General features: G+C 41.5%; 1 protein-coding gene across 49 annotated transcripts in view; it reads left to right on the top strand.

Annotated features, from left to right (window-relative positions):
* Positions 1–21369, top strand: part of ARPP21 (cAMP regulated phosphoprotein 21) — a 163663-nt gene that overhangs the window by 59003 nt on the left and 83291 nt on the right. For 27 of the 49 annotated variants that reach the window (XR_011388247.1, XR_011388244.1, XR_011388249.1 and 24 more), the window contains exons 10-11: positions 14538–14646; positions 16547–16648. Coding sequence is in view for 35 of the 49 variants with exons in the window: in XM_070072941.1 (XP_069929042.1) it covers positions 14538–14646; positions 16547–16648 (211 nt within the window). In the remaining 14 variants the exon portion in view is untranslated. The remainder of the gene's footprint in view (positions 1–14537; positions 14647–16546; positions 16649–21369) is intronic. The other 22 variants (XR_011388254.1, XR_011388251.1, XR_011388256.1 and 19 more) reach the window with 1 other exon arrangement.

Genomic DNA, 21369 nt, shown 5'->3' on the forward strand with positions numbered 1-21369 from the left:
AGGCAGAGTTAGACAGTGAGAGAGAGAGACAGAGAGAAAGGTCTTCCCTCTGTTGGTTCACTCCCCAAATGGCCGCTACGATCGGCACACTGTGCCGATCTAAAGCCAGGAGCCAGGTGCTTCTCCTGGTCTCCCATGCAGGTGCAGGGCCCAAGCACTTGGGCCATCCTCCACTGCCTTCCCGGGCCACAGCAGAGAGCTGGACTGGAAGAGGAGCAACCAGGACAGAATACGGTGCTCCCAACCGGGACTAGAACCCTGGGTGCCAGCGCTGCAGGCAGAGGATTAGCCAAGTGAGCCATGGCACTGGCCTCATTTACTCTTAAATATATATTCACAACATAAATACTTTTAGTCCTCTTTTTTTTCAGAAGAAAATGACACAAATGTTCTGTTGTGAAATTACAGAGAGGCAATTATTAGCATGACTGGGATCCAGTAAGTCAGGATGGCTAATGTCAAGAATAATTTTCTTAAATAAGCTTACTCTCTTTTTATTTTTTTGAAAGATTTATTTATTTATTTGAAAGTCAGAGTTACACAGAGAGGAAGAGAGGCAGAGAGAGAGAGAGAGAGAGAGAGAGAGAGGTCTTCCATCCGCTGGTTCACTCCCCAATTGGCCGTAATGGCCAGAGCTGAGCCGTTGCGAAGCCAGGAGCCAGGAGCTTCCTCTGGGTCTCCCGCACAGGTGCAGGGGCCCAAGGATGTGGGCCATCTTCCACTGCTTTCCCAGGCCACAGCAGAGAGCTGGATCGGATGTGGAGCAGCCGGGTCTCGAACTGGCGCCCATCTGGAATGTGGGCGCTTCAGGCCAGGGCGTTAACCCGCTGAGTCACAGCGCCAGCCCCTTTAACTCTCTTAAGACAAAATGTTTCATAAAGTATTGAGCAAAGACCTCAAGAGTATTCAGAGAGGCTGGGAATTCCAGCTCTTTTAAGTCATTTGTGGTCTGATAAAGAATAGTGACTGATGGATAGGAAACCTTTACTTAATGGAGGGTTAAGCTTATGATTATAAAATAAACTGAAAGTATATCATTAAAAAATTAAAGAATAAGGAAGGAGGAGAACAGGAGTGTGGGTGAAATTTGTTCACCTTATCTACGTAAAAATGAAGTTTGTTTTGAAGTTTATCTCAGTGAGGTCAGTAAATAACAACCTTCCAACAACTTGATAGTTTTGCCAAGTTTTCAGTGCTATTGCTGCTACACAATGTGATTTCTCTTGTGAAATGATACATCCGCTAAATTGAAGTCTCTCTTTTACTCCATTTCAGTCTTTTTTTTCCCTGTTCATAGGCCACATCTGTCAATAATGTTAGTGTAGACCATGAACCTATTCATTGTGTTATTACAGAATTTCTGCCACCAGCGTCCTGATTGTTCATCTCCTGACTTCATGTCATACCCACAAGAGCATCAGTGTGAAGGGGGAACAGGGCAAGAAGAAAAGGTAGTGAAGTCAAGTCGCCAGAGGCTTCGTGTTAACCCACTCTGGGTTTGTGAGGGGCTGGTAAATTCCTACTGCAAGCAGAGATGTCAGGGTCTGGCAGTACTGAGGTATATACATGCAGACTTCGCAGACATTAGAAATAGGTGTCCAACAGCTACCCAGCTTCAGACTTGGCTCTCTGTGGTTACATAAAAAATGCAAGATAGCATTTCTGTCCCCATGGGTCTTACACTCCACTTGTAGAGACCAGATGAATAAATTCAGAACCTCAGTAATCTTAAAACCTGAAAAATTTAATGCAACTCCTTTTAGACTCATAGCAGGCTCATGGTAGCTACCTAAGGAAGTGCAGCATGGTTGAAGGCTCACTCTACAAAAAATTTCATGCAGAAAACATGAAACAGATTCTAGGGGAATATTGGCATGCTGATTTGTTGGTTCAGTGATGCATTTAGGGTTAATCTGAGCAAGACGTAAAGAAATACGATGAGGAGAGGGATACATTGCACCTGAGATGTTGGTATAAACAAGTGTCTGATACTAATCTCTGCATTTGTTGAGCATCAAGAGCTGGGCATTTTCCTGAGATGGTTGCCATTGGTCCTCACAGCCACCAAGAGAAGAAGATACATTTAAAAAAAAATCATCTGTCCAACCTTGCTGCAGAGTTTTACTGAGGAAATGTCAGTTACTTGCCCCACATCACCCTGCAACAAGGTGAGGTCAGGATTCTAATCCTGACCATTTGCTCTCAAATACAGGGCAATTCACAGGGATGTTGCATTGCCTGGAAAAGGTTTGAAGTGGATGATCTTATCATCGTCAAAGAAGCTACCTAACAGTGAGGTCAACTTCAAGTGAGCAGCCCTCACAGCTTTAGAACAGAGGGATGGATGTGTTTCACAGATTTTAGGAAGATCGATCTGGTTTTGACCAGTAGAGATATTCACGAGGGAATGGCCAAAGGTTAGAAGGACTTGGCTGACTGTTGGTATCATCAAGGCATCAGGCTGGAGTCAGTGCTTTAATCTAGACAGTAGGAGACAATAATTGTGTTTCTGTGGGAGATAGTCAAGGATGATGTCATCACTTGAGCAAATTGATGCACTTAGAGAATTAGTAAGACAAAGTTGACTGCCCTGCAGCGTTGCACCTGTCAGAGCAGGCTTGGAACAGTGAATGTATCTGTCCAGTAGAATACCTTTTGGTCCACAAATTGAGCCTTAATAGTTGGAGATGCTTCTCGTTAGGACTTCTTGCCTTTCTCTTGAAAGGACAGATGGAGCCAGTGAGTTGAAGATGGTAGTGTTTCCCCTTTAGTTAGTTCCCACCCACTAGATATTGCTGGAGATATATTTCCCTGCCTAGTGCTGATTGGCTTTTCCTCCTGTCAGATTACATGGTGATGCCCAATGAGTCCCTTCGAATAAAGGGTGCAGTTATTAGCGTCTGTGTTACTTTGGTACCACAAACTGTAATGTAGGCACTTTTGGTAATGTTGCATTTTAGATACTTAGGATTCAACATATGAATAGCGATTTTACTAAAATATTTAAAACCTACAAATATATGCATTTTTAATATGAGGAGATTTGCCCTTCTTTTCTCTCTCTCAGATGTCCACTTTCTCTTTTACTCATGTTTCTATGTGTCCAGCATGAAATGGTTCATTACTCTTCTGTTGGCTATTTTGTTTGCCTCTTTCTCATCTTCTTCATTCTAGAGGAAGCATGCACACTGAAGGTCACCATGCGAAGACTACAACTCTCCACTTACACCGATACTTTCTAAAAGCAGGCTAGCTCAGGCACTGCGAATCCCACGTGTATCTGCAGGTCTGTGCATGTCACTGCAAATGTTGAACTCATCCTAGATAATTTGCATGTTAAAAGGTTATCATCTTCTGAGCATTTTTCCTTTGTCTTTCACATCCACCCACTGTCTTCACCTCAGATCCCCTACTCAAGAGTGCAGAGCAAAGAAAAGAGATACCAAATACACAGAAGGAGAGTGGTTTACAGGTCTCAAAGACTATAAAACGAATAGTGGGCCGGCGTTGTGGCTCACTAGGCTAATCCTCCACCTTGCGGCGCTGGCACACCGGGTTCTAGTCCCGGTCGGGGCGCCGGATTCTGTCCCGGTTGCCCCTCTTCCAGGCCAGCTCTCTGCTGTGGCCCAGGAGGGCAGTGGAGGATGGCCCAAGTGCTTGGGCCCTGCACCCCATGGGAGACCAGGATAAGTACCTGGCTCCTGCCATCGGATTAGCGCGGTGCGCCGGCCACGGCGGCCATTGGAGGGTGAACCAACAGCAAAGGAAGACCTTTCTCTCTGTCTCTCTCACTGTCCACTCTGCCTGTCAAATAATAATAATAATAATAATAATAATAAATTAAAAAAAAAAGAATAGTGGACCAAACGCATTGGTCTGAGTGTCAAGGGCCCAAGAACACAACCCATTGGATCCTGAGAAGTGTGGTGCTATGTTTTTTCCTGGAGAGTTGATGGTGTGTCAGTCAGCTTTTCACTACTATCATGAAATCCTGAGGCAAGCTAACTTTATTAAAGAAATTACTTTGTTTGTTTGTTTTTGGCTCTCAGTTCTAGAGGTTCACAGTCCAAGACTGGGCAGGTCCCTTGCCTTTGGCATCTGGTGATAGAGTTCTTTCAGGCACAGTGCATCATGTAACAAGAGATAGGGAGCATGCAAATCTGTATGTGTCTGTGTCTCTCCCAGTAAAGCCAATAGAATCCGATCACTGGGAATCCTGCTAAATGTCCTGATCCAATATAATCACTTCCCTGAGACTCTGTTGGATTAGCTTTTCATTGAAGTAGTGCTGTTAACGTAAGGCTTTGGGAGTAGTTCTGTTAACATAAGACTTGGGGGACTAAACTCTTACATGAGTTTGAGGACCAATTCATTCTCAAACCACAGCAAGGGATATATAATGACTAGAGTACTTATTTCATTCCAGAAAGGATGATTAACTGAGCAGGCTATTTGGTAAATGATAAGAATCATGAAACTCATTTTAGCACTAAACAAAGCTGCTCTGTAGGTCAGGAAAATGAGGCCAATTGATTTTATTGAGAATCTCCTGAAGTGATGAGTAATTGCTCCAATGAGAAGCAAAGTCTTTGTGGGCAGATCCAGACAGGAGTGACCTGCGGCGTGCCAAGCTCAGGGCACACCTGCTCTGCTTACCTTTCTGAGGGGACTAAGGTGAAAATGGGACACATTGCTTTCTCCTCTAGGCATTTCACTCCCTGCAAGGGATTATGTGCATCCGTAACAAAACAAAACAACAGCAGCGAAAACCCTTGCTTTGTATCTCACAATGGTTGTATTTGTTTTCCTTTGACTAGGAACACAAGTGCACTGCGAATATACTGAGCAGCATCCTGATAAGATGCTTACTTAATAATAATCTGAAGAAGACCAAACATCAGTTTATCTAAGTGCCTCTTAGAAGTCCATGAGTGTTTGGTTGGCACCTGTCATTTCTAAACGTGGTAAATTTACTCTGCCCTTTTTATAGCAATGGTGTCAAAAATCATCTGACTAGAAACCAGAGACAAGAAACCTATTAAGAATCATGCCATTGTCAGGAAAACCATAAAGTTTTATTTAGAGAACAGATACCTAGTTCCTTAATCAATTGAAGGTTCAAAGTAAGACCTAGTTGTTAACCTTGGTCAAACTCCATATTGTTTCTTGCAAATGTTGTATTTTTCTCCATATTAATATTCTCAGCCAACTATGAGAATATGAGATTCTCTAGATGAGAAAGGGAACTCTCACAAACATCTTGTGAAGACAAAAAAAAATACATTTGTTGTGTTCCTTACCCCACTTGAAATTATATTTTGAGTGCAATCCATAAATGACACTTTAATTTTGGAAATGCAAGACATGCCCTTTCTATAGCAACATGTCTTTATTAGAAGGAGCCTTCCCATGTAGTAATGATGCAACTACATTTGTGTTTATTTCGTTGTTGACATGTTTCTTTATTCGTCTTGCCCACAGCAGCATAGATAGGAAAAGCTAAGCTATTTTTCCAGGAAATAAAATGGGGACCTAGTCAATTTGTAAGAGACCAAAGTCAAAATCTTTTGCTTTTCCTTTATAGCCATGACTTTTCTTCTAAGGTCAGGGGAAGATGGACTAAAGCTCATATAATTAATGTTCTCAAACCGAGCACCACTGTTTTACTAGTACCCACTGGTTTACTTATAAAAATCCTAATTTGCATTTAATTGTTTTTCAAGTTAAACAGAGAACCAAATTAAACAATGTTACTGCTAAAGTATACAATAAAACTACAGAACCACAAGCACACAGCACTGAAAATCATCTTGGCAGATAAAGCAGTGAGGCGGAATTCCAGTTCTGTGCTCTTAAACTATGTCAGGTCAAAAGTTTCTCAAGTCTTCAGTACTGTGATTTGAACCTAAAACATATCCATCTTCTGAGAAACCAAGATAATTTTGATCAAGATTGTGTATGTGTAAATATATACTATGTATTAGACAGTATAGGACAGTTAGAGAAATGTTCACCATACATGTACAAACTACAGATAGTATAGTTCTAAATGTGTAATGGTTTTGAAGGCAACAAATTATGGCTTTGGTCCCTTGATCTGAAGTTAACTTACTGCAGGCAATAGCATTTGGCTTCCCTCCAAAAAAAAAAAAAAAAAATCAGAGATTGGTTCTTGTTGCTTTTAGATCCACCTGTAGTTTCACCATTTTTAGCAATTGAAACTTAGGTGGTTTTAGAGAAAAATGAGTGTCTGTTTGCGTACATTGAATGTTATGAGGATAATATTGTTAGAATGCATGAAACAAATCGTCAAACAATAAACTGGAATTCTTTAAGATAAGTGAATACTTCTAAAACATTTTACCCCTCAACCTAAAAGATTTTATACCTCAACCTGTCCCCTTCCAAACTTCAACTCTTCTAGATTCTAGAATATTCATAAGGGAGCACATCCCCCAGCTTCCCACTCTATACTTCTAACCCTCTGTCATTCAAAACAGGAAACTGGAAAAAAAAACACACAACATATGTGCAAACAAAAAAATGATAATTTTATGTCAACTAAACCACACTGACAACTCCGGACTTTCTCAGGTACTAGAATACTGTATTTGCATGTGAACTTCAATAGAATACTTTTATCTACAGCATTATGCTGTATAAACAGAAGGCCTTTTGTCCCAAGCAACAGCAATCAATCAGTGGTCAGTCTCCAAAGAAAACATTGACTGCCCCATTTTGAAGAAGACAAGTTGAACTATTATTTGAATATTACAACTCAGATTGGATCTGTGTGAATCAAAGCTAACACTAATGAAAATTTTAGTTCAATATGCAGTGGTATGCATTGAAGTTTTACCTACTCACAAAAATATGAACAATGTAATAATGGTTTCTAGTGCTTGTTGAGTGCTCTACTGGTGCCTAGCACTGGGGTTGACAGTTTACTTGTACTATTTTCTATCTGTTTAGTTCTGCCATGTGCTTCAAGGTAAGAATGATTACTTTCCATTTTATACAACAAACAACACCTGTCCATTGGGAAGGTTAGAAAAATTACAGTAAGTCAAGGAGTGTACAAAGCTGGGGAGACACAACATTTCTTAGACTCCCTTGTCAGTGTTACATCTGTATTTGTAAAGCCATTTTAATTATTGAAACTATTGCTGCGTTTAGTATAGTATATTGGTTCATGTTCCTTTTCTATGAAGTTAGAGGTTTATATGCTAAAAATACACTGGTGTTTTTAGGGTGGGGAGTGGAACAATGGGTTACTGAATACATTAATGCTAGTTTCTTTTCATGTTCATAGGATACTGGAATGGAAGGGTGGAGAACTTAAAGAAGTGCACTGTTAGTCAAGCCTTTTTTTTTTTTTTTAGTCAGCTTATTACTATGGATGAGAACAGACTGACATGTGGAAAACTTGGTAGAAATTAATACCCTGGAGCTGAACAAGGTCATTCACCATCAGTTAAGGGTGGCAAGTGAAAAGAAGTGAATTCAGCATACAAAGAGTTGTACTTCCTGTCAAAATAGCTCAGGAAAGATGTGAAAGATCAAGCACATGGAACCAAGTGCCGTGTGTGTGGACTGAGACCAGGTCATTTGTTTGTAGTTTTACTTAGAAGATACTGTTAGGCTTTTTGAAAATACGAAGAGCCTAAAATTATCGTAGGCAATCTTGAATCTTAATCATAGGATAATCCTAAAATTGAGGATCCCCTCGGATAGCAATCGTTTTTATAGATTGCTTGACACTCATGAGCTAAAATGTAAATTCATTTTTATGATTTCTAGAACTAGGCATATATTTGAGAATATATGTGCACACCCTTTCACAGGTATTTCATGTAAGATAATCCACAGGAGATTTAAAAGACTTGCAGTTCTATAAAGTAGTTTCCTTAACTATAGACATTATTTCTGGAAATTCTCAATTTATGGGCATGGTATTTTGTAAATCTGAGTGGATCTCCCTGATCTGAGTTCCTGTTTGGTAATGTTGTCAATACCGTGCTCACACAGTTCATAAATAAGCTCAAAAAATGAGAATATAATATTCCACTTTTTAAAAAATATTTATTTATTTGAAGGTCAGAATTACAGAGAGAGAGAGAGAGAGAGAGAGAGAGATCTTCTATCCGCGGGTTCACCCTAAGTGACCACAACAGGGCAGAGCCAGGTCAAAGCCAGGAGCCAGGAACCAGGACCTTCCTCTGGGTCTCCCAGTGGGCATCAAGGGCCCAAGCACTAGGACCTTCAGCTGCTGCCCAGGCCATTAGCAGGGACGCTGGATTGTAAGTGGGGCAGCCAGGACAGGAACCGGTGCCCATATGGATGCTGACCTCTGAAAGGGCAGCTTTACCGCTAAGCCACAAGGCCAGCACCAACATTCCAGTTTTTAGTTACATGTGATTTCTTTCCTGGTTTTAAATTTCATATTTTCTTCTATCCCTGTGATCTTTTCCCATAGCATTATTATTTAAGAGAAAAGGGGTCTTCAGTTTGGACATCATCACTTGGTTGTTGTCATATTTTCATTAGTAAATGCCGACTTCTATGCATTGAGATCAAGACTGACATAGCAATAAAGAGAGCAGTTTTGTCAGGACAGTTATATTAGGGAGTCTTAATGTGATAATCCAAGAGTAGAAGTGCAGACCAAAAGTAAGCTTGCATTTTAAAAAACAGCAGTGCAATAGAAAGATTAAGACTTGGTTTGACAAGATGAAACATTTAAATGCACATTTTAGCTGATTACAAAATCATACATGCTATGGGAAATGTTTTCTAAATATTCAAATTACAAGAATATTTTAATTGTCCTAATCCAAAGATTGGATACAAGCCATATTAAGTTGTTGAATTGATTTCCTATCTTTGTAAGCTAACAGCTTTCATTATTTTGTTGTTATGGTATTTGATTATTATGATAATCATAAAAATACAAAAGATTAGAAGTAAAATTGCTCACTATGTCAGCATTCAGAAACATCTACTACTAACATTATTCTTATTATTCTATAGCTTCCACATAAATATAATTGCTTTTCTGTGTTCATCAATATTACTGGATATCATTTTATAAACTGCTTATTATATATTACACACCATAAATTACTTACCCAGTTTACTATAGATTTTACTGTTTTTCTGTTGCAAACAGTGACACTGTATATTCACTTATGACTATTTCCTTGGAGTTCATTGATGGATATGGGACCACTTTGTTAAGACAGAGTGACACTTTCCAGGCCCTTGGTCCACAGAGCCAAATTGCTTGCCAGAGTGGTGGTGCCGCCTTAAGAGATGTCTTACAAACTCTTGGTGTCTGTATAGGGTCTCTTTAATACTGTTGTTCATTGAGTAGTCTTCTGTTAAAGGATAGTCAAGGTCGTTTTGTGTGTTCACTTGTCTGCGCTCATTAAGACAGTAAACTATAGAGACAGAAGAATAACATGAATACTGCAAAGGTATGCAAAATTGGGTATATGAATTTGACAGATGTTAAAATAAGATGGCTACTTAGCACTGCATAGATCAGGTTTATATGGTAAAGGAGTTTTTTTTCAAAATAATAAAATTAGATAGCATAACAGATTGCTAATGGAAATTGTTTTAAAAATACTTAGGACTTTCTTTTTGTTTTCAATAGATAACACTGATATTATAAATTTATATTTAAGATTTAAAATATTAAGGGAACAGTGCTACTTAGAATTCTTTAATATGTTTGATTTCTACAATTGCTTCTGGTGGGCACATGCCGTGGCTCAGCTGGTTAAGCTTCTGCTTGGGAAGCCTGCAGTGCCAAGGGCCAGTTCTAGCACGCTTCCAGTTCAGCTTCTTGCTGGTGCATTCCGGGAGGCAGCCACAGGTGGTTCAGATGCTGGCCCGCTGTCACCCATGTGGGAGACTCAGACGGAGTTCTGGGCTTGTGGCTTCTGCCTGACCTAGACTCAGCTGTGGTGGGCATTGGATTGGAAGATCTGGCTGTGGAATATCTCCCTCTCTCTTTATTTCCGGTCCCCCACCCCCCAATTCAAGTAGATGAAAATAAATAAATAAACAGTGGGAAAAAAAGAACAGTTGTGCTTGAAAATGCTTTTGGCAAATGTCTCTCAGTTACTTAGGATAAATTCAAAGAGTTCCTTTTGTGCCCCTCCATATTTAATCGATTTAAATTCTTCATCCACGTGGGGGGGAGGGAGGAATTAAGTTTAACTACCTGGAAGAAAAGTGATGCATTTGGTGGCAAGAATCTGGCAGTGAGAGTAAACTTTTGAAAATATGACAGAATAAAAAAATTAAAAAATAATAGCAATGAGTGCTCATCTATTTCAAGCTTCAAGGGGAGCAAAAATTTAACTAAAATCACAACTGATTGTCTGAAGACTGAATTTTATTGTCTTCACCAGCCCCACTGCTTCCGAATTTGTGAGTTATGTCTAATTCAGGAACAATGAGGCGTTAGTTCTAACTGTTCAAAGGTTTGATCGGAGATGACAAGAAACTGCAAATGCCACTGCTGTTTGTGACAGGTGAATGCTGAGTTTCACAGTAGGTATGTGCCCTGAGTTGTAGAAAAACATCTTCCCCTTGAGAACAGGAAACTATTTTCCATCCAGGATAGGCATTACGTTTATTTTCTGTGCTTTTTGATGTTCATCTAGAGAATCCACCATGAAACAGAGTCAGACATCTGTGACGCACGGCCAGGAGACAGGGTAGTCTGCTCACCTTGACCTTGGGGAATGTTGAGAATTTTTTTTTTGGAGTTGTATTCCCATATGAGTGCATTAAATCTAACCCAGTACCATTTTAAAAGTCCATGATACATGATTTTAGTTCCATTCCTCTTATGACTTAGAAATAACATTGCTGTGCTGTTAAGTTAGTTGTAAAAGGGATTTTTAACAGCTGCAATGTAAGGGTGCATTACCAGGAGCTTGTAGTTCAGTCACTCCTGCTGCTGCATTTGGATACCTTGGTTTGCATAAACTGAAATTGCTCTTTCACTCTAGAGTCATAAATAGTTGTCTATGAAATCAAACAGGAAAAAAACTTAGTAGCTTTACTTAATTCTTTTTAAATAAATTTCAAATGATTATTTTATAGTCATTCAATATGTTTCTGGAAAAACAAGAGAGAATCAATAATTTGAACTGTGGTGAATTATAATATTTGAGAAAATCTAAAGATATTTGAAAAGCACTTATTGGGAAAGTGCCTTGTGCAATTTGTATCCCAATAAAGGATATTCTTGCTCAGTATTTGCAGTATTGATTAGAACAGACCTTTTGATCAGTTTTTGGTTTTGTGGGAGATATATTATTCCTAAATACTTCTTACTATGAAAAACAAAGAGCACTATTTTGAAATAGAAATGGATTTCAAAAATAATGTTTAAAAAGCCTTCTCATAGCTACAGAAACACTTTAAACTGAAAAATTCCCAAACTAAGAGAACTAAGATTTCTAATTCCTGATGTTCCCAAGACATCTTCAGATTTTAGAAAGCTTTTAACTACATGATTAATTTTGATCGATGTGAACCAAAATATAAGTCTCATTTTTAAAGATGGTCTTCATAATGTTCTAAATTTGAATGTTTGCTCTTAATAACAAAGCTCTCTCTTATTCTGTCTTATACAGAGAATTTGTGACCTCATATCTTACTTAGTGACTTTTTGATCTGTCCCTGAATTACGACTTGTGAACAGCTAGGCTGTTTTCATTCCATTAATGATAAATGTGCTCAGTCATAGAGTGCCTTGCAAGTGCCTGGCATGGGTCTAGGCACCAAGGATCAAGTATTTTATAAACAAGATCCCTACCCACACGAAACTTACACTCTGATTTTGGTTAGTATTACAGTGCTTTTCATCTTAACAAGAATTAATCTAAAAAAGTCCACATTCTCAGGCCATTCTATTTCTAAATGAACAGTTCTTGACTACTAGAAATACACATAAAAACTATCAGCATACTTTGCAGTAAACAAACCATTTCGTTTGCTAGAGCTTAGTAGACTGCAGAGCCTAGGGATGTTAGAGGAAACTTAATTGACATTGATGCAATCAACATCTGTATTGAAGTCAGCATCCTAACTATTCTTGATAGAGAAAAAGTGTTATAATCGCTTATGTATGTGTGCTGAATTGCTGCCGTTCACAAGGACACTCTCGTAAGACTTTGCACTATAAGTGATTGAGTGTACTGTGACTACACTACACCGAAGTAGGTTTCCTGTCTCCAAACAACCCACTCACTAGAAAGTGCATTTATTTATTTAATGGTGTGGTTTTCAGCTGTTGTGTTTTCACCTCCAGATCGTTTAGCTCATATTTTATTACATTGTTAGTTTAGTGGAAAACGTTTACATTTATCTGTAGGGGATGTTGTTAGGTAGGAAGTCAGAAATCGAGCCTGTGTGTGTGAGAAGGGCCTGAAGACCAGCACCCACTGCGGAAGCCCCAGAAGCCCAGCATCTTGGACTTCCAAGTCCTGCCCAGACCCTGATAACCTCCCAGGGAGTCCCAGCCCTTCCCCCAAGGAAAGCTCTCAGGAGAATTCTCTCTCCTCAGGACCAAATGGGTTACCTGATAACATGGGGCAATAAAACCTTGTCATATGCCCTAAGGGAAGCCCCCCTACTCTGGCCTGGTGCCAGCAAATCTGGGGAGGAATTTGCTAACTTTCACCCAACAAACCCTTCCACTAGGACTCCCCATCCTTTGTCCTGGAGGAGAGGGGGAGGTGGGTAAACAGACTCCCTTAAAAACCTAGGGAGTCCAACCAGACTGGGCACTCAGCTCTCTGCCTCTCCGCTGAGCCACCCACCTGGCCTGCCCAGGTGTATTCTCTCCACTCAACCATGTAACCTGGCTCTCCCTGGTCCAAGCAACTAGGTGCTCTCTCTGTCCCTTACGTTCTGTCTCTGTCCCTTTCGTCCTGATGGATGCCCTGTCCCCAGTAAAGCCTTATCACTCCACTCTTTCTCAGGCCTGAATTCTTTCTTGCATGAAGACAAGAACCCCACGGCTTCCATGGCCTTTCCTCCGGTGACAGTGATGGAGGTTTTTGACCCCTACCTTTGGTCCGAGGGTCCACCATGCCCTGTAGAATCAGAGAAGGGCTGAGCCAAGTCTCCGTAAGGAAGTTAACAGACTCTATGACACCTGTGACTTACTGGACAAATCCATAACTCAGAATCAAAAAATAAAAATAAAAAAAATAGCCCTTAAGGGATTGATATCTGTCTTGTCTTTAAAAGATGCAAAAAATATATAAGTAGAAATGCTTCTCCTACATGAAACTTGTAGGAGTGAATAAGATAATGATATCACTTTCCCAAAATTATACAAAATTCTAGAAAGTTTAACTAGTATTATTCCAGTTTTCTGCTATTGTCTGCTCACCAATATTATTATAAATTATGTACATGTATTTAAGGAAAGAGTGCTTTCCATCAAGATTTGAATTATATACTTAAGCTACCCCTTTGTTTTAAAAGTACTGTTTTCTTATTTTGGAGCCATCAGCAAGTGGTGACATTCTCTTAATTACTGGTCCTCCACCTTAAACAATAGACAATGCAAAGTGGCTTCCCAGTTACTCAAGGCGTAATGAACCCAGTAGGGACAGAACACCCTCTGGGCTTCGGAAGTAATACATCAGATGTGACAGAAACACTGTAAGGGGACTCATAAATTATAACTGTTTCTAAACCAGAGACAAACAGCTTAGCACTTCTCCTGTAGATGAACCCAAGCTCAAGCCATTCATTGAGTTCAGTGTATTCAGTGAAAATGGTGGGAAATTAACAGCAAAGTGGACTCCTTTGCCTTAATAATGCCAAGTAATTAAGAGGACCTAAAAAAAAATCAATTGACTAATCAATAGTGTGTAACTGCTTGGAGTACTTCCCCTATGCTAATCAGTCATTAAGTTGTTTAAACTAAACATCTCCAGTTTTCCAGTTACTGAACTGATTTACAAGACATGGTCAAGGTGTCAGCATTTTTTATTAGAGAAAGATATAGATGTTTAAAATGTCTTTCCTTCTTAATAAGGATTCAGAAGACTGTAAGAGGGAGCATTCAATGGGAGGTGCTCACTGGACTTCAAATACAGGCGAATGAATGTGGTAGACTCCTGGGTTCCAAACAGATGTATTTGGTCGAGAAATTGGGCAGAAATGTGCTTCAATTCCAAAGTCATGGAGGTCAAAATTACTCAAGAAATCATGTAGAGACTATGTATGTGCAGATTCTTTAAAATTTTCTTTTCCTTAAAGCTGTGATGATCAAAAGGCAGCAAACAGGATTCGGAATTCAAAACAAAGGTATTCTAACAACACACCTGTGATGCGACATATCATTACCTACTTGTAAACTGCCAGCAACTCTAATATCAAAGCCATGTATAGAATTTAAAAAAAATTAAATGCCACTGTGGGGGAAAAGCAACACTAAGAAATAACTTTAAACAGGGAGAAAACTTTTTTATTGATATGTTTTACTTTGCTGGCAGACCAGAGCAAAGGTTTTGTGAACATTTAAAAGATGAAAAAGGTGAAGAATCCCAGAAGCGGTTTATCTTGAAGCGAGATAACTCTAGTATTGATAAAGAAGACAATCAGGTTGGTTCCCAAGTTTGAGAGTGGCTGACATTGTTGTATCTGAAGGTGGGCTGACTGATGTCCTTGTCGCCTCTGTCGCTCCCTCTGACCCTCTTGGCCCTGCCCTGCCTCTGATACGCTGTCCTCTCCCCAGCCCCCTTGCCTCCCTCCGCCTCCCCCTTTGGCATTCAATGGGTAGCATAAAAGATGTCGTGGTTGCTTTAGCGATGGCTCTGTGTTGGGCTGCATGGGTGGTGCTTGGCGCAGTCCCTGCTGCATGTCTCGGGGGGGAGGGTCAGGATGCCACAGGCTCCGAGCTGTGGGGAAAAGCTTTGTCAGTCGCATTTGTAGATGTTTGTGTAACTACGGCAGTCGTTCCACTCCCTACAGCTTTGTCCTTCAGTTGTGCACAAATTGAGCTGGATTGTCAATACGGACCGATGAGCAACCGGTGTAGCTGTAAAGAACAAACCTTGTTATGGTGAGGACAGGTGGATTTTGCAAATATCCTAAAATAAGGCTTCGCCGAAAAGAATGCAGTTCATGTTCTAGTCTCCAACTCGTTCTCCTTCCAGTGTTCTATGGTCCATGTAAATTGTCTGCTTGTTCTGCATGAACTGTACCAGAATTTATCCTTCTGTATTCTGCTTGTGACAAAAACACTATGTTGTTCTAGAATAGCCTTGTTCATGGTACCTGGACGAAGGTAAAGAGACTTGATTGAATCTCTGCTCTAGATGGAGGGTGTGGGATCCAGCGCGATTAGGAAGAAAACTAAGTCAATGGCAAAAGAAAAGCAATTTTAAATGACGATCAGAACAGTAAAAAAAATCAAATAAATGCCATTACAATTATACTTTGTGCCTCTGACAATCGAAATAGCTTTTCTTGAAAATGGCTTTGCTTTAGAATTCTTCAAGGTAAGACAACTTGCATCTCACTCAAGTTATCATGGTAATTACTCCCAGTGAGTCACTGTAAGCCAGAACGTGCATCACTGACGCACTTCAAAAAAAAAAAAAAAAACCTGTTCATCATTTATATCTCATTTCCTCCTTCTACCACTGCCACTCTCCGGAGCTGCACCGTGGCTCATGTTGGCTCTGCGTTGTGTGCCTGCGTCGTGTGCTTCGTGGGAGTCTGTGGAACAGACGGATGAATGTGGCTGGTGCAGACCAGTTCTGAGGCTCAACAGGAGGAAGGCGGTTGGGAGGCTGAGACACCATGGGGTGCAGGGCGAGGGGCAGTCCTCATGCTGGCTTCTTTGACTTGTTCCTCATTCTCTTGGTATTGACCCTTTTCCAGACACAGGGGTGCTAAATTTACTTTATCAGCCTGAGGTACTGTTTCCTAAGAAGCTAAAATTCACCAAATTAGGAGAAAGCAAAAAGATGTGCGGATCTTCCTTTCTGTCCATCACTTCCTTTGTTCCCTTGCTCTTTCTCCAGTGCCCGAGTTTTCAGAGCTTTTTCTGCCCTCGGTCACCGTGAACTAGCTCCTTCCTCCATGACTACTAAGCCTTGTGTCTCTTCTGAGGACTTAGAACCACGTAGATCAGCCAGAGAGAGACACCATCCCTGGAGAGCACTGCATCACTGGCTAAACACGTGAGGCACATTCAGGGTGCTGTTTCAGGAGGCACCTGGGGGATTTGCATCCAGGGAGAAAGCAAGCAGGAACAGCAGGAACTTCCGGTCATCACATGTCACGCGCGTGCAAACACACACACACACACACACACACACACACACGGGACAGAGTCCATAATGCAGCCTCTTTAGGGACCAAAGGGAGGGAGACTTTTCAGGCTCCATTTTTTTTGTGGAAGTGAACATCGATTATTCTCAGCTGAGAGTTGCTTACCTGCAGATTTCTGACGACTCCACTTGGATAACCCTCCTGATTTCTTTTTTCTGTTTAGCAAAACAGAATGCATCCATTTAGAGATGACAGACGAAGTAAATCAATTGAAGAGAGAGAAGAGGAGTATCAGAGAGTGAGGGAGAGAATATTTGCACACGATGTGAGTAGTTGTTTTAATTGCCTCTTTAGTGTGGTCCTCGCATCAGCAGAAAGCAGCCTCATTCCCCAGACAGTTAGCAGGGAGGATGGAGGCTGGCGCCAGGGAAGCGACGGAACTGCAGCAAGCCAGGGGTGACTGTGGACGAGGACGTGGTTCCTGGAAGTGATGGAAAACTTGGGTGTGTTCCTAGGATCTGACCAGTGGGGGTGTAGAGCGATTGGTTGGGTTAGTAAAATAGACTGTGAGTAGAGAAAGAGACTGTCAAATCTGAAGAAATGCCTTCAACTCTGTTAGCCAGCACATAACATATTGTTGTGTCCTTTTTAATATCAAAGCTTGTACAGAGGGAAGAATTACAATCAAGTGAGAATCTGTTGAGCACACATACAGACCCGCACAGAAGATTGTCTGTGTTCTTAGCAAATACGGACATTCATGGTGCTAAACTTGGATAATGACACTCATTCTTCTCCTGAAGTTGAGATCAAATCAAATCTGTGAACACTCTGCCAAGGAAATTATCATAAAGCCCTTTCTTCTGTCCAATCTTTTGTTCAAACAGAGAAAATGGGGTGGAGGTTTCTTTAATCCTCCCCTGACTCTGGCCGAGAAAAATTCAGTTAAATAAAAAGGTGACGAAAATAAAATCAATTAAAATGTAAGAGGTAAAAGGGCAGACACTTGCCGCAGCTTTCCCACTCCAGGCAACAATGTGGCTGCTGCCCGAGCTGTGGTGGCTTCTTCCCTCTTCAGGAAGGGAACTGTGGGCTCTTCTGTGAGATTCTGTGGCCAATACTGACAGCTTTTCTTCTTTTTTTTTCCCCAAATATCTTATGTATTTATTTTAAAGTCATAAATACAGAGAGAGAAGGAGGGAGAGACAGAGACAGAGACAAAGAGAGATCTTCCATCCACTGGGTCACTGCCCAATGGCTGCAACGGCCAGGGCTGTGCCAGGCTGAAACCAGGAGCCAGGAGCTTCCGCCAGGTCTCCCACGTGAGTTCAGGGGACTAAGCACGTGGGCCATCTTCCACTGCTTTCCCAGGTGCATTAGCAGGGAGCTGGATGGGAAGTGAAACAGCCAGAACTTGAACTGGCACCCATATGGGATGCCAGCCCTGTAGGCAGAGGCTTAACCTTCTGTGCACAGCTCCAGCCCCTGACAGCTTTTCTGAGTCAGCTGCAGCCTCTAACCCCCTGCGTGATTGGCTCCTTGGAGCTACACAAAGCCAGCCTGGAGCCCGAGGCTTCACTGCCCGGCATGGAGGAGGACTGCTGCCTTTGGGGCTTTCTGGCCAAAGCCTGTTCCTAGGATCCTTCACCTGGTGCTGCTCGGCCTCAGTATGAATCTGCAGGGGGGTCAAGCTCCTGGAGCACTGAGTTCTTTCTGCCTCCACTTTCTTGAACACACGAACTGGATGACTGAATAATCTGGCCGAGAGCTCAGAAAGTAGCGAAGTGCTCAGAGGGAGACAGAGGCCACCGTAGTTAGAGGTCTGGATGCATTCTGGAAGACTCTGCGTGTATTCTGTCTACTTCGGGATGATGCCAGCACAGCCTGTTACATGGTGGGCTTTACCTGTGCTTGCTGTATACTGGAGTGAAGTGTGTTCCATCAGTACAGAGGAAGCTGTCTACACAGGCTGGGACACGGCACATTCTTATCTAAGGCCTTCATGAAGAGAATGTTTTCAAAATGTAGTTGTTCTTTCTGCTTTTTCTTTATTCTTTTTCTCTCTCTATCTCTATCGCTATCGCTATCTCATGCACACACACACATACACATTTCCCTTGTACTTTGGTTCTGGAAAGTCAGGTAATTCATGAATGAGATGTTATGTTGGAAAGGAAATACTAATACCAATAGCATAGATAATGCACAAGCAGTATTAGGATTCTGTTTGAAATTGTGCTAAATCGTTGCACACTCAGGATTTAAGGCACATGAAAGTACTCTCGCTGATGTCTGCCAATGAGAATAACGCCCTGCTCCCCACCTCATTTGCTGATTGTCCTGTCCGTGGAGGTCCTCACAGGGAGAGGAGATCAGCATGACTTCCTTTGCACCCCGCCTTTCCCTACACCCCTGTTCAAGAGTTCTGCAGCCGTGCACCTGAGTCCCAGGTTAAAGACTTCAGGGAAGCATTGCTATTTGAAGCCCTTATGGCCAGCAGATGTATTAACATGCTTTGAATGCGAAAAAACAGACTTAAATAAGAGAGAACGTAAATGCCAAAGTACTTGGATAGCCTTTCAATTCCACGCAGTCACTTGGCAGCCTCCTTTAAGCGACGCTGTCTTCTTGTATCTGCAGAAGTAGAGGGGGGAGCGCCACAGGAATACCCTTCGGTGGCCAGGACGTCTGACTTTCCCGAGTCAGTTGTGGCACTAGCTTGTTCGTGGCATTATTTTTAATCTGAAACCCTGGCAGGGTTTCAAATTGGGCATTCTGTATCCAGATAACAAGCATGAAAGGGCTTCCAGGATTAAGTGACACTGCTGATATCATTTGTCTGTGAACATGTGCGCAATTGTCTAATGAAAGCATTGCTGTTGTTACTTATTTTCTTTTAAATACTCATAGCCCTTACAAGACTAAGAGTGAGTGGGGAAATGCCCGGCCTCTTCTTCCAGGCTTTAAAGCCCTAGTAGACATAGGCAGTCATACCAGGGGCGTTCTCTGTGTATTAACTATTTACCACTATATAACAAATTGTCCCTAAATTTGGCAACTTAAACAAACAAAAACCCTTCGGTGTTTGGTGGGCCAGGTGTCTGGGAGTGACCTACCTGAGTGGTTGTAGCTCAGGTTCCCCTGGGAGGCTGCTGTTCGGCTGTCAGCCATCCGTGGGCTTGCTCAAGGGTCCTCTGCTTCCAGACTCACTCCGGCGACTGTTGGAGCCCTCACATCTTCCCTGGGAGTAGGCTGGAGAGCTCAGCTGCTGACCAGGTGGGCCTGTCCACAGGCTGCAGGCTGTCCCCTGACACGGAACTAGCTTCCCCTGGAGAAAGTGATTTAAGAGAGAGAGCAGGAGCCCCAGATGGAAGTCACCTGACCTTAGAAAAGATCTGTCTTCCTCTCTGCTGTATTCTGTGGGCCACACAGACCACCTTGCAGCCTGGCTGGGGATGGCTCACAAGGCTGCAGGGGGTCAGGGATCACTGGGGTGAGCCCAGGTTAATGGGATAGTACTGTATCTTCTGTTCATATAGACTGTCAAGGAGCTAACAAGCAGAATGAACTTTCTAGAGTTTGTGGAGTAACGCATCTTCCTTACCATTTACACAAAGACAGCACACTTGAGGGGACTTTCACTTACGCACTTCCAGTCCCCAAACGATCATTATCATTGCCTAGGTGTTGAGGCACACATCATTCATTTGTAAGATGAGTAAAGAATACTAAGTCAGTTATGAAATGAATACGAAGAATCCAGCATAAGGAAACCACATTATGGAAATCTAATCTTTAACAGACAGTCAGTCATTCATTTATTTTCTTTATAATTTAAAAACTGAGTGTCAAAACCAGCTTTCTGTGGTGATTATTAAAGTAGTAGAATAACTCAAACAGGTTTAGGTATTGACTTTATGTATTTGTTTTACCACATGAAGTGACAATAGTGAGTTAAGGAACACTCCATGATATTTACTCTTTAGCAAAAGCCAATTTTATTTTAACTTTAGAAACTTTTTATTATTATTATTTTATTTATTTAAGTGGTAGAGTTACAGACAGTGAGAGGGAGAGACAGAGAGAAAGGTTTTCCATCTGTTGGTTCACTCCCAAAACAGCTGCAACGGCCAGAACTGAGCAGATCTGAAGCCAGGAGCCAGGAGCTTCTTCCAGGTCTCCCACACGGGTGCAGGGGCCCAAGCACTTGGGCCATCTTCTGCTTTCCCAAGCCATAGCAGAGAGCTGGATTAGAAGAGGGCATCTGGGACTAGAACCGGTGCCCATATGGGATGCCTGCACTGCAGGTGACGGCTTTACCCAACCACGCCACAGCGCCGGCTCCGAAACATTATTGAATATTGTCAAAACTTACCTTGGTCTCTCAGGGGTGTGTGTGTGTGTGTGTGTGTGTGTATGAGCACATATGCCTTTGTATGCCTTCCCACAATCAAATTATGCAAATTGCTTTGGGGATTTTCTGGAAAATAATTTCAAATACAGTTTGAAAATTTTGATATTTGGAGATAAATTTGTTTATTATTTGAGAACTAAATTGTAAGTCAGAGCACAAAAAAACTGAGTTCTCATTTAATAAATATGTTTATGTGGTCAGTAATAATTGAAATATATTGGTTTTACTTTGGTAAGGATTTAAAACTTACTATATTATTAATCGAATACCATCTTGCTAACTTTTTCAGAAGGTTGAGTTGATAAAGAACCACATCGGGAGAGGTGTATTTTGCCCGGAGGGAAATTTCTATGGGGTATTTACGTGTGCAGAGGGATTCTGTGGCACTCACCTGTGGTCCTCCTAGGAGGTGCTGGGGGCCACTCCAGGGAGAACTGATGGTGATGGCACGTGGTGCCCCTGGGAGTGGAGGTGGGATGTGGGAGAGAACGCTGTAACCCATTAGACAAAGACGTTTTTCTCTTTTCAAAAAAAGTGAGAATGCATATAAGTGACAGCTTTGAATGTTGCACTTAATTACTGTGACAATTTTATCTTTCTCTTCTAATAAAATGTGCAAGTTATTAATATCA

The sequence above is a fragment of the Oryctolagus cuniculus genome, chromosome 4, assembly GCF_964237555.1.
Source record: "Oryctolagus cuniculus chromosome 4, mOryCun1.1, whole genome shotgun sequence".
NCBI lineage: Eukaryota > Metazoa > Chordata > Mammalia > Lagomorpha > Leporidae > Oryctolagus > Oryctolagus cuniculus.